The following is a 16,619-nucleotide window of genomic DNA, read 5'->3' on the forward strand; positions in this document are numbered from 1 at the left end:
CTAGTAGCCATTGATAGACCTCTCCTCCATGAAGTTATCCAAACCCCTCTTAAAGCCATCCAGGTTGTTGGCTGTCACCACATCTTGTGACAGAGAATTCCACAAGTTGATTATATGTTGTGTGAAAAAGTACCTCCGTTTGCTGGTGCTAAATTTCCTGGCGATCGATTTCATGGGATGACCTCCTGGTTCCCAGGAGGACCCCATGCATACATGCATGCCATGCAGTGGACACACATTCAGGGTCCTGTTGCTGCCATGGCTGCACTTGTGGACAAAGCCCTCAATATTGCAGCTCTCTTCCGCAAGAGTGAGAAGTCCAGGTGCTTGCTCTGTGAGCAGCAGTGTGAGCATGGCCTTCATCACCATCTCATCGGATGTAGATATCTGGTGGAACTCCACCTTCCTCTTGCTTCAGCACCTATTGGAGCAGCAGGTAGCCTTAGATGACCTGGTGTGGAATGACCTCTCCAACTGGGAATGGAAGCTCATGTCCGAGATGGTATTGGCACAGAAGCCTTTCTTGTAGACAACAAAGACTCTGTTTCCCGACGCCACTACTCTGAGCCAGGCCCTGCCCACGGCTATTCTCTTGGAAAAGCTGATGGGTGAACTCTGGACCTTGCTGACCACGCCAGAGGTCCATGCGCTGGCTGCTTGGCTGAGGACCAGGGTTATCAACAGGCTGGTTGGTGTGTTGGGTGACAGAGAGGAGTATGTCCTGGCTTGTCTCTGTGATCCGACCATCAAGGGCAATGTCGTCTGTATGGATGACTTGCCAAGGTGGAGGGACCTCATGGTCGATAGAGTTAGAGAGGAGGTCAGGCAGAGCAGAGACCAGGAGGGTGGTGATGGTACCCCACAAGTGTACGCAGCCAACACCCAGCAGTGTGTGACCGACCCTTCATCCTCCACCCCTTCCTCTTCCCAGTCTAGCAGCGTGGCATCCCAGGCAGCTGTGCCAATGCAGCAGGCAGTTTTTCCCACTAAATCAGCCCAGTGGTTTAAGCAGGTGTTCCTTGGCACCTTGCCCGGTTTGCGGGAGGCTTGGCCTAACAGGTCCACCAGTGCTGCACAGTGCATTGCCCAGTACTTGGAGGAGCCTTTGGAAGAAGACCCTGAGATGGACCATGCACAGTTCTAGGCAACCCACCACCAAGTCTGGCCAGACTTGGCTATGATTGCTGAGCATCTCCTCTCCTGCTCCCCAACCAGTGTCCAGAGCGAGCAAGCAGGTGTTTTAATATGCTGGAATGTGGTAACACCCGCTTAGTCCTGGTTGGACCCTGGCTTGGTCAAGCAGCTTGTTTTCCTTAAGGTAAATCTCCCCCTGCTTGGCTACCCTGAGCTGTAAGTTGAGCTGGGTGAGTGATTGGCCAATGGTTAACCCATGGTGTTGGTCACCGGCCCAACAACAGCTTCCACTCATTCCAATCCTCCCCATTCTTTCTTCAGCTGTGACATGTTGCAGCATGCTGCTAGTGCCGTGACACAACTACTGGACATACCTACCCACTGGCATAATGCTGTCTTCAATGCATTCATAGGATTCCATTCAGAACAGCATCCATGAGTCCACACCCAGGTCACTAGGTCAAGTCAACACAGGTTGGATTTCTGAATGGAGGCCAATGAATGCATTGAAGAGATAAGTGGGGGAGGGGGCGGATTTAAATTTTTTAAAAAAAATCCATGAAGCCCACCAGCTTGAGGCTCCCAGGGGGAGTTGTGGCCATACCTGCCTTGCCCCCCAATCCACTTTGGGGTCCCCAGGCACCCCACGAGGGGGCAGATTGGGCAGCCTCAAATCTCCATTATTCCCTAAGGGGAAAATACAAAAACCATAAAAATCTTCAGAAATTCATTTAAAATCACAAGAGTGTCCGATTGCTTTGGGGTTTGGTGGGTGGTAGGCACCCATAGATGCCTACCACCCACCCCAGTTTTGTGGCCCTAGATGCTCTGCATAGGAATTAATGGGCCAGTTCATGTACCCATTATACCCTATGTAGAACCTTCTAGAACCAGTTCGAGTTCGGTTTGAATTTGAACTGAACCAATCGGGGGTTGGAGCAAAACCAAAACCAAATCCACCCACCCTGGTTCAAATTGGGTTTGAATTCAAACCAATCAGGCCAAGCCAGTTTTGTGCACACCTCTATCATCTTGCAGTTCTTTAATTGCTAAAACCAAGGCAGGACAGGACTTTCATAAAAAGTAAAGATAAGCATGCATTATGGTATTTTCCTCTTTCAAGAATTAGGAGAAAGCACATCAGACTCTAAGGTGTGCTCTTGCAGCTTAATACAGTATTTTAATACATTCAGTGTTGGGGGGGGGACCCTACAAAGTTTCCTATAGAAATCTGTGCTAGTGAAGCAAACATGAAATAAACTCTCTATCCGATGCTAAGAGAAATATTCCCAGGTGAACAGTTGTTGCTTTTCTGGTGAACAATTGCTGCTTTTCCCTGGGAGATACAGCCATGATCAGAAGAAAAAGGATTTCTTTTTAAAGCATTCTCTCCTCAATGTTTGGGGAGAGAAGCACTCAGGAAAGATCCAAAGGAGGCATGCATGCACAATGGGTATTTCCAAAGGCAGAAGATAAGCTATATGAAAGTGCGAAGTGCAATGCTTCTGTTGTTCCAGAGGAATGAAAATTGGAAATTCTGAGCAGAGGAATGGAAGATGTCCCAAGGGGATGATTGGACAGGAAAATCTCTGTCCACCATGTAAGCCCTTCAGTATCCATTGTAGACCATCTCTAGCAGAGGAATCAGAGAGCAGAGAGACACAGAGAAATGGGGAAGGGTGTCAACTCCTTGACCTGATCCGGGCCCAGTCCTGCTGCAGCCAGGTTGATGGGCCCCCCTGACTCTCCCTGGAGAAAGGCAAATCCCCCTTGTTGCTTCTTGGCAGAATTGAATGGCTTCAAACTGAGGGATTTGAAGGATGGCAACATAAGTATTCAGCATTTAGGATTCTCTTTTCAATAGACCATATCAATTGGAAGAGATGGAAAGAGAAGAGAGAATTAATTATTCCTCATTTTATTTCACTTCAGAAAGTGGGTGAGGGCATCATATATACCCTATTTCTCTGAATCTAAGACTAGGTTTTTTCAAAAGTTTTTTGATATTAGAAATGAGGAGGTCATCTTAAATTCAGAGTCCTCTTCCTTTTGGGCAAATAAGAGTATAACTTGTATTTAAATTCTACTTTGAGGGGGGGGCTCTTAAATGTAGAGTTGACATCAATTTGGGTAAATACAGTATTCGATTTAGTTTGTGGTGGTGTAACTTCTCTCTCCCCCACTCCTTCTCAAACCCAGGCCATTACCCCTTTGCTAAAATAAATCCTGTTATGATGTAAAACATTAATGTGCAAATTGGATTAATGTGCTTCTGTTGTTCCAGAGGAATGAAAAAAGTAGGAATGTGTGAAATGTTTCGGATACAAAACATTTTGTACCCAAAACAGCCTGTTTCGGGTGTTTTGTAGACAAAACAAAACACCCATTTTCCAGATCCAAAAGTTTTGTATAGAAAATAAAACGTCCCTGTTTCGGCTACAAAACGTTCTGTTGTTTCGGACCTCCATTTTGTAGTGATCTCTGAGTCAGTCTCCATTTTGTGTTTGACATCTGTTTGAATTTCCCACCCTTCCAGCCTTCTGATCGGTGACCTAAATCATGGGCTGACCTGCTGACAATTCCCTCCTTGTTCCCCATTGGCTCTTTTGCTTCTTGCCACTCTTTACTGACCCCACATTGGCTGGGGGAAGGGTTGCTAACCCATGGGGTGCTGGGTTCTGTTGTTTCCGTGGTGTTCTGAGTGTAGATTCTCTGGTAGCATATGAGAGTGGATTCTTGTTTTTCACTGAAAATCTCATATGCTACCAGAGAATCTACAATGAACACCTCAGAAACACAAAACCCAGTACCCCAAGGGCTTGTGGGTATGGAGGTGGTTGGCACCCTATGTGCACTACACAACCCCTCGCTCTGAGAAATCCCAGTGCCCCCCAAGTGGGATTATGGGGTTGCTGAAACCTCCATTATTCCCTGTGGGAGAAATCTTAAAAGACACGTAAACTTCAACAATTCACAAAAGATCAGCCCTTTGCCCAATGGAGAGGAGAACTGGTCTTGTGGCTGAGCATGACTTGTCTCCATAGCTAAGCAGGATCTGCCCTGGTTGCTTATGAATGGGAGACTTGATGTGTGAGCACTGCAAGATATTCCCCTCAGGGGATGAAGCTGCTCTGGGAAGAGCAGAAGGTTTCGAGTTCCCTCCTGGGCTTCTCCAAGATAGGGCTGAGAGAGATTCCTGCCTGCAACCTTGGAGAAGCCGCTGCCAGTCTGTGAAGACAATACTGAGCTAGATAGACCAATGGTCTGACTCAGTATATGGCAGTTTCCTATGTTCCTAATTCTTTTGAGATAATTCTGGAAGTTTCCTTGCCCCCATTGGGCACTACCACCCAACACACTCCACTCTGGGTCATCCCTTTCCCCTTGATTTGAAGCGATACGTTTGCTGGAATCCCCATTATTCCCTATGGGAAAATTATTAAAGATGTGTAAACTTTAAAAATTCACAAAAAATCAGCCCTTTGCCTAATTCCTTTGAAATTTGGGTGGTAGCTTCCACCCACTGGACACTACCACCACCATCCACTCTTTTTGCCCTGGGACCCTTTTTTAAAATCCAAATCGATTCGGATTAGGAAAATTCGGCTACAAAACAGGGCTGATTCGGATTCAGAAAATTTGGGTACAAAACAAAACGGGGGTGTTTCGATTCGGATACAAATCGAAACAAGAAAATTCCAAAATGCACACCCCTAGAAAAAAGGTAAATTCGGAGCAGCGGAATGGAAGACGTCCTAAAGGAATGGTTGGATAGGGAAGACTCCAGCTGCCATGAAAGGGATTCCCAGATGTTGTTGACTACAACTCCCAGAATCCCCAGCTGCAATAGCTTTTGCTTGGGAATTATGGGAGTTGTAGTCAACAACATCTGGGAATCCCTGTTAGAGGGAACACTGCAGGGGCTTACCCTTCTGTCTCCATCATAGACTCTCCTAGCATGAGAATCAGGGAGCAGAGAGAGATGGAGAGAGCAATGGGGAAAGAGGTGAACTCCTTGACCTGATACGGACTCCAGAGATTATTCTCATCAGGCAGTATCTGTGGTGGATTGGAGCTTGTTCCTTGGAGCCAGACCTGATCCTGCTGCAGGTTGATGGGTCCCCTGATGCTGCTTGGAGAAAGGTGACACCCCCCCCCCCCGTTGCTTCTTGGCAGATTTGAATGGCTTCAGCTGGGGGATTTGAAGGATGGCAATAGAAGTCTTCATTATTTAGGATTATCTTTTCAATAGACCATGCCATTAACTGGAAGAGATGGAAAGAGAAGAGAGAGTTAATTACTCCCTGTTTGATTTCACTTCAGAAAGAGGTGGGGGGCATCATATATAATGTATTACCCTGAATCCAAGACTATGTTTTTAATTAATAAGGTATTTGGTTTAGTGTGTGGTGGTGTAACTTCTCTCTTCCTACTCCTTCATAAACCCAGGCCCTTACCTCTTTGCTAAAATAAATCCCCTTGTGATGTTTTAACTGTGGTCTTTGTTTCAGGAGTTAAATTCTAAAACTATAAAACCAAAAGAAGAATCCTAAAATGCTTAATTTAGGATTTTTCTTTGGGGCTTACTGTTGATATTAGAATCCCATAGAACTTTGTGTTGGATCTTAAAACTCCCCCTGCCTAGCTGTTTGGACCACAATGTTGTAAAAAGGGGTCGCTCTGGTGCTAACTATCCTACTCCTGTCAGGAGGGACATTAACTTACATTCAGATTCATCAGGGGCAGGCCTTTCTCGTCCCCCCAAGAGCATCTCCTCCTCTCCCAGCCAGGCTCTTCTTCTGACTGCTCCCTCGCTTTATAACTCCTGACATCTACTATGGAAAGAGAACAAGTTTCTGAAACAAGCACTGAATTTCACTGGTCCTTTGCATTTGATTATATATATGGAGGAAGATCAAGGGTACAATACAAAAACGCATAACGTATTTCTTTCATAACATTAAAGATATTATCTATTACTATTTGGAAGAATTTCTTTGTGCAAAAGAAAGTAATACTGCTTGATGACCCCACAGATAAAAACTTTCTCATACACAACCCTGCTTCTGAAATGAGCTGGATGCACTCCTTTTTATCCTGAAATATACACAGTGGAAATTTAAATACTTTGGTCATTTTTTAAAAAAAAAAATTGTGAATATCATATTTCCTGATACCAAGTTTTGCACACACGAACTTGTCACTGAAATTAGCTGGATGTACTATTTTTGACACTCGGATATCCTCAGGGGAAATTTTTATTTATTTATTTATTGCAGTTTTAAAATAAAATTCTGATTATCATACTTCCCAATTACCTACAGATACAAAACCCACTACTACTATAAATATTCCTATACTACTTATCAACAAAGTCTTCAAAGTGGTTTACATACAAAAATAATGATACAAACAAGCAAGATGGTTCCCTGTCCCAAAAGGGCTCAAAGTCAAAAGAGAAACAATAGGTAGAAAGCAGTAAAAGTCACTGGCAGGATGCTGTGCTGGGTGTGAATTAGGCCAGTTCCCTGATAAGAAGAGCTATGAGTAGCCTTACTTTTTCTTCCTCTTCCGAGTGCTTCACTCATTTTTTGCCTGATTCAGGCACAGTTGGGTGAATAATGTTTGCAGCGAACCACTTGTGTTTGTGAATGTTTGAGGCACATGTAGGAACTGATATGGACCAAATTTGGTAAGTTGTAAGGACACATAGGGACACCTCAAATGCATAGTTTGTGATTATGTAATCCACCTTAATTCAAGATGCTGGACGTGTGAATGTTTGAGGTGCAAGTGGGCTAACCTGTGAACTGCCTAACCAATTTGGACCAAATTTAGTTCAGTTGTAGGGATAGCAAAAGGCAAGTAGGCAGATTAGTTCTTACCAGAACTTCTTGGGAGTTTTTTGAGAAAGCTCAGAGAGGTCTGGATGAAGTCAATCTGTCAACAGACAAAGAAAAACTGAAGGAGGGAAGGCGATGCAGGCGCATATCACCAGGGTGGGGGGTTCCCACCAAAACGCTGAGAGGGGAAATCGAAGCTTGGAAAGTTTCCAACATGGTCCCTACGCAGGTGCAAAGCCTAATCATGTAAAGCACAGAGATGATGTTGAAGGACGCTTCAGAATGGAGGAAGGGCAGCAGCAACTGGAGAAGCCTCTCCCTTACTGCAAGACTGACTGCAGCATGGTGAGTCATCCATTCCCACATGTAGTAGCTGTCACTAGAGACAGTAGTACGTGCAAAGAAATGTGAAACGCCCCATTCTCAGTCTAAACTGACATTTTGCTATACCACTAATTCATGAGCTAATAAGTACTTCCACATTTCTCCAAATGATGAGAAGTTCCAGGGCAACACTACCAGGTTACCAGGTTTTGAGAAAGGGATACTGCATTTTTGTAGTATTTGCTTTATTAACAAGCAGAGCATAAGTGGAGGCAACTTATTGTAACTCCATAGCAGATCTCCAGAAACAGATTCTCTCTCTCTCTCTCTCTCTCTCTCTCTCTCTCTCTCTCTCAATCTTTATTACAGTCATAGACCAGCATAAAGCATAAGGGGTGATTACATATTAAAAGTAAAAATACATATGATAATAAAAATAATAGAAAGTAAACAAGATGCATGAGGGCATAAAAAACTTGACACACACTCTCTCTCTCTCTTTCCACACTAGGGCTATCTACCGAAAACTGCAAACTCCTGTTTCTTACATATGGCAAAGCACTCATACCCCACCTCCAGGTATATTTAGTATTCAGGAGATCATTCGGTGCCATTAAGAAATATTAACATTGCTTTGTCAAATCACAGACTGTAATAAATCATGATAAGTCCCATTCACAGTACTCAGGCAACAAACTCACAACAATAATAGCTCCCTTAATGGATGCTTGCTTCTTTTTGTCACCGCTACATTTATTTTGTCCCCTATCATTACCGTGAAAAGGTAGGTAGTGAATATATAGAGAAGGACATTCAAATGAGCTTCCAAATAGCTAAGCTATAATAAAGTGTTGACATGGACTGATTTTGTTTTGTTTTGTTTTTTGCTAAATTGTCCCTTATTCAAAAGGATACCATTCACATTCTCCTAGAGTTCATAGTCTTTAATATTTGACTGTAATGCTTCATATTTATTAGCACACTTTACATAGCATACTTTAAACAATTAAAGTGCTACTCAAACACTATTTCCTCAATACTTTAAACAGACTTGTGAAGTTGACAGATATTGATAACTCCATATTGCAGCTGAACATTAATACCACCACCCCCATACTGTAGCCAAGGCTGAAAGCCACTAGGTTTGCCTGAGGCCACCTAATGAACTCATAGCTGAAGCAAGATATCAGTCAGTGATTTTGTAGCTCTCAGCTTCATCCATTTCACCACAGCAGCTCCAAGTTTATCCATCTCTTATGTGTAGTTTCATTTTTGGAGCTTTTGATTTGGTCAGTATTATTTCCCCTCACATTTAAATCCTTCTTTATTTATTCTCCCTTTTTTGTTATTAACACTTTTGTAGCTGATTAAAGCCTTTGTCTCAGAGCAAGTTCATGTGAGGCGACGAAAAATACTGAACCATCCCTGCTGAGCTTTCTGGCTGAGGCTTCTCCTAAAAATTTCTTGTGATTTTTGATAGGTTCTTAAAGCTGCCACCACAACCCATTTATTGACAGAGCTTGACTGCCCCACTCCCCAGGATTGGGTGGAAATCCCAGGGGAAACTCTTTCTTTGGCTATTGGGAAAGTATAAAAAAACCTTCAATGTGCAAGCCTACACATGGTGCAAAAACTAATAGCTGTTGACCTCCTTGTTTGCACCGGGTGGGGGGGAAAGACCCCTTTCAGCCTCCCCTCTTTCCTGAGTTAAAAACCCACTCAGAGAGGCTTGTAAATTGCAAAGAACAAAAATGGGGGGGGGTATTCAAATGCTATAGACTGCTTCCATCTGAGGCTTTCTCAGCTTTTAGTTACAGGTAAAAAATACTCAGTAGGTTACAAGAATACTTCAAAAAAGCACCCCAGATGATGTTGGGGTGGCACACTAAAAATCGTGGTTACCCAGTTGCAAAGAACATGTATGTCAGAAAATGCAAACGCACACTTAGAACAGTATCAGGGATATAGCAAACACACACAAAAGAAACAGAAAGCCTAATGCAAAATCTGACTAAACAAATTTTCCCTAGACTAAGCGTCCCAAAGCCAAAGCCCAGGCTTCCTTCCCTTTTTTTTTTTTAACTCACCAAATCCTGGTTGAGAACTCAAACTTTCTGCCCTCCTGGCTTCCCATTTTTCTGCAGCCAGTCTTTATGACTGAATGTCCTCCTCCACCCCCCACCCCAGCCTGCTTCTTCTAACAAAATAAACTCTTCTCTTCCGGCCAACGGCTATTTAGGTCCCACCCACCTGGTGTGCTGATTGGCTGCGCTCTGGAGTTCACCAGCCTGTCAGTCAGGACAGGATTCACTTCTGGTTAACTCTTTAGGGGAGGTGTGGATGATCACTACTACTTTATTGATTTTGGGGTTTTAGAAACATCTTGAGTTCCTGTTTCCCTCCCACCATGTGCCCATTAACCTCTCCCCATCTTATTCATCTGACATAAACTTATACGCATGTATATAAGTAGTTAAAGAAAGAAAAGAAATACCCATAAGTGTGTGTGTGTGTGTGTGCGCGAGAGAGAGAGAGAGAGAGAGAGAGGAGAGAGAGAGAGAGAGAAAACATGCATCATGAGGCTGTTCTCAAGAGCAGCCAAGAGCAGGCTAAGCCAGCCAAGCCTGCTCTCGGCTGCTCATGAGAAGCAGTGGGAGGCAAGTGTCTGCTGCTGCCGCAACATACCCATCTGTGGAGCCCTCCTTCAAAATGAGGTTAATAGAGAAGTGCCCTCCACGCTGTCAGCAGCTACTGGAAATCGCATGGGTGGGCAATCCTCCCACCCAGGGAGAAAAGAGGTATTGTTTGTGGAGAGGTAAGTGCTAGCAGCTTTCTTCCCTGCGTTCCCTTGAGCCCTTTCTCACCAATTGTGAGAAAGGGCTCCATATGGTACACTCTTGATTTATAGCTAGTTGCATAGTTGACTTCCTCCCCTGGCATGATCCAAGTGGTTCCAGGAACTCACTCCACACATCCTTACATTTTCAGATTTCCTTGCCTCATGTATGCAGATTGCTCTAAGGCTGCTCGTGTTAGCATTTTTTTTAAACCATTTCTTATTATTAGGTGGAGCCTTAGACTTCTAGGATTACCCATTTAGTGACTAAGAACGTCTTAGTTATCCATGTTTTCTGACTATGTGTGTGGGCCCAGTTATCTGGGGTCCATCCAAATACAGCATGTATCCCTAGAAATAAGTAGGAAGAGTTTCTTGGTACAAACTTCAGTCCAAAAGGGGTGGTAGCCGCTTGCCTCCTTCTGTTTCTCACGAGCAGCCAAGAGTAGGTTTGGCAGCCCATTCTTGCCTGCTCATGACAAGAGCCTCATGATGTATGTTTTCCTTATGTATATGTTTGCTTCAGGGTTTTTTGTTTTCTTTGGCAAGCTCACTATTTGGCAAGCCCACATTAGTTGTGTTAGATGCATCCCGGGAGGTCCACATCTCCAGCAGTTCTCAGTAGACGTGATGCCCAATACATGAAAATGAGCTGGGGACTGGGTCCAATATGCCCGAAGCACTGCAGTTTCTTTCTTAGGTGGTAACCCAGTTCCTTTCTTTCTTAGGTGATAACCCAATTCCTCACACCTTTCCTTTTCATGCACAGGAGTGACCACCCCACTCTACCTAGAAAGCCCCCATTCTGTGTGCAGAACTGTCTGCTCATGCATAGGGCTGTCTGCATACATTTCCATATGCAAGGGATGAAATGGATCATTCCTACCATTTTTAGGGGCTCTGGCTAACATCCTGACTAAGGAAGCACAAGTGCTTCGGAAAAGTTCATCAACTGAGCTAGCTCAGCTCAGCAGTAGCTTCCCTGGGAAGTGGTCTGTGCCACTGTAGTAGTAGTTTATTTTCAGTCACTGGCCAGCAAAAATACAGAGAGAAACAGATACATAAGATTAATATAAACATGTTTTTAAAAAAAAAAACTCATCAGTTTATAATTAAGAGAATTATTTATTATAATTAATAACTAAGGCTTAGTTATTATAAGTATTTTATAATTAAGGTAAAGAGTGCGCCTTCTCTGTCATGAAACCTATTAAAATCTGAAGAGGTTCCATTACAGTTGCGGCCAGCTTGCTTGGTGGCAACTTGGAATCGGGCCTTTTCTGTTACTTCTCCAGGGCTCTGGAATTCGCTTCCCTGTTGAAATAAGAGCATCTCATTCTCTGCTTGCTTTTAGGAAGACCCACAAGGTGTATCTGTTTTCCCAGGCTTTTAACTGAATTTTTTAATGTTTAATATGTTTTTATCTACTGAGATTGTTTTTATTTTTTGTGAATTTTAATTGTTTATACTGTTTTACATTTTCTATGTTTTGTTTGTTTTGGTTTGGTTTTTTACATTTTATATCCCGTTCTTCCTTCAAGGAGCCCAGAATGGTGTACTACATACTTAAGTTTCTCCTCACAACAACTCTGTGGAGTAGGTTAGGCTGAGAGAGAAGTGACTGGCCTAGAGACACCCAGCAAGTATTTGGCTGAATGGGGATTTGAACTCGGATCTATAGATGTCTATATCTGGCAGTATAGAAAGATGATGAATAAATAAGTAAATAATTGTCTTCAGTAGATAAAAACATCCATCTATTCAATTACTTAACATAGTCCTACGAATTCTACTGGCAACTAGGCAGAACTTGGTGACTACATAAGAAATCTTATCATCATCATCCAATAAAAGATAACCTATATGGAAATCATCAGAACAGCCCCAAAGATTCGATAAATAGGAAGTAATGCACACATTGCAAATGTCCTGTAAAAGTCACAATATAATAATACATGTGCTGTTGTTTCAATGGCTCTGTGCCATTCAAAAGCATGTTCTGGAGGTCATGCAGCCCCCAGGGACATTCACGTTGTTTATGGCAGTAGGGAGATACAATGTAAGGTTTCCAAAATGGGAAGGGGGAAAGTGAGTAATTCAAAATAGTTATGGTGGCTTATGATAGCACCCTTCACAACCTCAGTGGGAGAGAAGTCGTCAGGTTTGCACTCTTTAAGTTGGCACCAATGAAAGCTTCCCTCTCAGGTCTAAGAGCAGCTTCGGGAATGCTACTTTTGTCAGGACTGTGGTGCAGTGGGAGAGGTTAAATATCTGCTCCCTGGATGCTGTGATCATCCCAGCCCGCATCAGCTGTTATTTGCACTTTAAAAGCCAAACATGTCAAACTGTGTGTTTAACCTAATATGTAATTTGGCCCTATATCATACAGCATCCGCATTGAGACTCTCTGGCATACAAATAGAGGACCACGGTCAACAGTCAGGCATATATTAATAATGAGACAACCTTAGGCATATATATAAAACATTATTAATAAACATCCTTTTGCTTGCAAAAAAACACATAAGCAGTGTTCATCCGTGTCAGGATGCTTAATCCCATATAATAAGGTTGAAAAATCAGTAAAAGGACGCAAATATGCCAATTTTCTGCTTCTTAACTAGGGCTTAAAATATAAGCCTGAAACTTTCAGAGAAAAGTATTCATTAAAATGTAGAGAAAGTGAGTCAATTGGACTGTTGAGTGCAATTTCCTGGTTAGCCATTATTAGCTACCATCAAACCAATCAAAGGTGCTACAATGCCCAGGTACAATTGCCCAGATAAATAATTTAGCCCCATGAAATGGCAGCCAAGATGAAACATTTCCTCTATTTTGTATTCCAAATTTAACATTAATCCTTGCATTTTTTTTCAAAATAGTTTTTGATTTAGTGTGATATCTATCACATGGCTTTCTGTCTATTATTGATTTACCAGATGTGCAGTTATTTTTATTTTTACCTTTTTTTAATATATCCCGCTCTTCTTCCAAAGAGCCCAGAGCAGCGTACTACATACTTGAGTTTCTCCTCACAACAACCCTGTGAAGTCGGTTAGGCTGAGAGAGAAGTGACTGGCCCAGAGTCACCCAGCAAGTCTCATGGCTGAATGGGGATTTGAACTCGGGCCTCCCCAATCCTAGTCCAGCACTCTAACCACTGCACCACTTTTCTTTCCTTCCTTTGTTTACTCTCTTGCAACATATATGCAGTGCAGTGCTACCCTGAGCATGTTTCTTTAGAACTGAATCCCACAGAGACTTGGCCACTCCCAGGCTGCACTGATACTTTATCCTATGTATGTTGACATAGACGTGTCAGTTCAGCTCCACTCTGGTCTGTGGATTACAGGATTGTATCCTTGCACTTACCAAATACTTGAAACTAACACTTGAAACAACACCAGAATGGTTCGTTTTTTGCAGAAAGAGTCTACAACTAGGCATAGCACGTAAATAAATTAAAAGGTGCCACATTTTAAAATATGATTGTCGATTAGTATATACAGTGTAAAGGAATATAATTTCTAAGTTTTCAAGTTGTATGTATCTATTTATAAATGTTATATATTAATTATCTAGTAAAATAGTAAATGAATAAGAAAAAACAAAATATTAAGGCTATTCACACAAACAGCCCAGCCTGGGCTAGGCTGCTTGTGTGCAGTGCCAGGATCCGCGTGGATCCTGGCGCTGCCTGCCCGCCTAACCCTACTTTTAACCCCAGCCTTTAGTCGAGGTTAAGGGTGCAAATGCACCCTTAACCCCAATGTTGGGGGCATGTGGGTGCTCAGACTGCTTGCAGTCCAAGTATGCACAGAATCAGGCACCTAGAGCACCCAACTCCTGGGGGATTCCTCTGATGAACAGCGTTTGTCATGCATTCAGGATGCATTTTCCCGGCCTCCGGAGCTCCACATTGCTCCAAGCAGTGCAGATCATGTGGGAGCGCAGTGGTGGGAGCGTGATCCACAATCCCACCTCTGAGGGAGAACCATCTGGGTGGAAGGTGAGTTCCGCACAGCCTTCCCACCCACTCACCCAATTGTGTGCATAGCCTTATTGTATATGTAATAAGATCTATACATACATATGTACACACGCACACGCACACACGCAGTGGGTCATAACCTACATTGTTTCACTATGAGCCCTTGATGTCACTCGCACAGGGGAGTGACAGTCTTGATTGATTTATTGTCATTTTTTTAAAAAGCTACCTGAGCTTTTTCCCCCACCAGATCAGTATCCTCCTTCCCAGTGGGTACCATTCAGATGGGCAAGATCCATGCAGTTGGTCTTACGCATGTGTTTGGAACATTCACACACATACTCCCAGTCACATAGGATGTTCCCAGAGGGCTACCACACCACTGACTGTGTGAAGGAGGCCTTTACCCAAATCTGTCAGTTTTATAGTTCAGCAACATCTGGAGTACCACAGGTTGGGAACCCTTGGATTAGAAGTCCTTCGAGATCGCTTCCCACGTTAAAAATTGAATTTTCTATTGTTCTAGCTCAATGTAATCATATGTAAACCTACCTTTTGCTTATTATTGTTAACGATAACAGTAATAATATACTGCCTTTATATATGACTATGCAATAAGAGTGGAATTTAAAGTTTTAGTTTATGCAGTCTGCCTTTCAGGCTTCTTGGGCCTAGCTGTCACTGTGTGCAACTATATGTTCAAAAAACATATTTTGTTTAAAGTTTTGTTTAACCTTCAGGCTTGACTACTGCAATGTGCTCTATGTGGGGCTGACTTTGTATATAATCTGGAACTGCAGTTGGTACAGAATGCAGCAGCCAGGTTGGTCTCTGGGTCATCTTGGACAGACCATATTACTCTTATACTAAAAGAACTACACTGGCCACCAATAAGTTTCCAGGAAAATACAAGGTGCTGGTTATAACCTATAATGCCCTAAACAGCTTGGGCCCTGGGTGTTTAAGAGAGTGAGGCTCTTCTCACGATTGGTAAGAAGAGCCTCTAGGGGGTTTGCAAGGAGAGTGGGCTAAGCCCGCTCTCCTCACAGACAGTCTGCTCTAGGTGGCCGCAGCAGCCGCCCACACGACTGCTGGCTCTGTGATGGAAACCTTAAAAACAATTTTAAACCACAGTTTAGTTAAAAAGCTTGGGTGAAAAACCTTTCTAAAATTATCCGAGATGGAGAGGCTCTTATTTCAGCAGGAGGCACATTCCAAAGTCTCGGGGCAGCAACAGAGAAGGCCTGTCCCTGAGTAGCCAACAGCAGACGAACTCACCGGATGATCTCAATGGTTGATAAGGCTCATGGCGAAGAAGACATTGAGGCTATTTGGACAATCAGGCAAAATCAGGGGCTGGGGGGATCGGGGGCCGCATGGCCCCCGGAAGCTCCAGTATGCCCTGCGCAAGTGTGCAGGGCATACTGGAGAGACCCCTGAGCTGGGAGGCTTTTAAGCCTCCCAGCTGGGGGTCTACTCATGAGTAGTCACAGCGCAGAACCGCACCATGGCTACTCACAATTTTGAAAACTGTGTTTGTGGAGTGCTCGCTCCGCAAACCCGGTTTAAGGGGAGGGGTAGTTAGGCGGGTTAACCACCTGCAAGCCCGGTGGCTCACACGGTTAGGCGAAATCGGGCTAGGCTCTCCTAGCCCGATTTCACCTGATCATCCGAATAGCCTCAATGTCTTCTTCGCCATGAGCCTTATCAACCATTGAGATCATCTAGTGAGGTTCGTCTGCTGTTGGCTACTCAGGGACAGGCCTTCTCTGTTGCTGTCCCGAGACTTTGGAATGTGCCTCCTGCTGAAATAAGAGCCTCTCCATCTCGGATAATTTTAGAAAGGTTTTTCGCCCAAGCTTTTTAACTAAACTGTGGTTTAAAATTGTTTTTAAGGTTTTCATTTTCATTTTTTATTTGTTTTATGCTGTTGTAAATCACCCAGAGACAGAAGTTTGGAGTGGTCTTGAAATTTGACAGACAAACAAACAAACAAATAAAATTAAGGTATCCAAGTGTGCAGGAGTGCTTAGGGCTTTAAAAGTCAAAAACACACTTTCAACTGAACCTGGAAACAAATGTATTGAACCAATACAGTTGACACAAGATTGGAGTTATATGCGCTGGCTGACAGGCAGGAGACAAAAGTCTCGCTGCTACATTTTGGACCAACTGAAGTTTCCAAGCTGTTTTTAATCACACACCCCCGTTTTTAATCTCTGGTGTGAGGGAAAGAATAAGGGGCCATATCATGACAAAAACAAATAAGCAAATAGCCCCAGTGGTCTACTGAGGCACACTCAACTGAATCCATAATGTGTACAGGAATGGGAAGAGGCAAAGATAAATTAGATATAGCTGAACTTTCTAAATACTTGTCAGGACAGTTTTGTGTAGTTGTGGTGCGTTAAAAAGGAATCGACTGTGAAAGGCAATTTGCTTTCTCATTCTGCATTCAAGGAATTCTTGACACATCTTTTATACTGTCACT

General features: G+C 43.3%; 1 protein-coding gene across 8 annotated transcripts in view; it reads right to left on the reverse strand.

Moving 5' to 3' along the window:
* LOC128328087 (uncharacterized) overlaps positions 1-16,619 on the reverse strand; it is a 52,136-nt gene that overhangs the window by 6,880 nt on the left and 28,637 nt on the right. For 3 of the 8 annotated variants that reach the window (XR_008308995.1, XR_008308994.1, XR_008308993.1), the window contains exons 2-3: positions 5,860-5,969; positions 5,063-5,399 (exon numbers count right to left, since the gene is read on the reverse strand). Coding sequence is in view for 5 of the 8 variants with exons in the window: in XM_053257684.1 (XP_053113659.1) it covers positions 5,155-5,399; positions 5,860-5,969; positions 7,020-7,074 (410 nt within the window). In the remaining 3 variants the exon portion in view is untranslated. Of the gene's footprint in view, positions 1-5,062; positions 5,400-5,859; positions 5,970-7,019; positions 7,075-16,619 lie in introns of all 8 variants that reach the window. The other 5 variants (XM_053257685.1, XM_053257686.1, XM_053257684.1 and 2 more) reach the window with 5 other exon arrangements.

The sequence above is a fragment of the Hemicordylus capensis genome, chromosome 5 (assembly GCF_027244095.1).
Source record: "Hemicordylus capensis ecotype Gifberg chromosome 5, rHemCap1.1.pri, whole genome shotgun sequence".
Lineage (NCBI taxonomy): Eukaryota > Metazoa > Chordata > Lepidosauria > Squamata > Cordylidae > Hemicordylus > Hemicordylus capensis.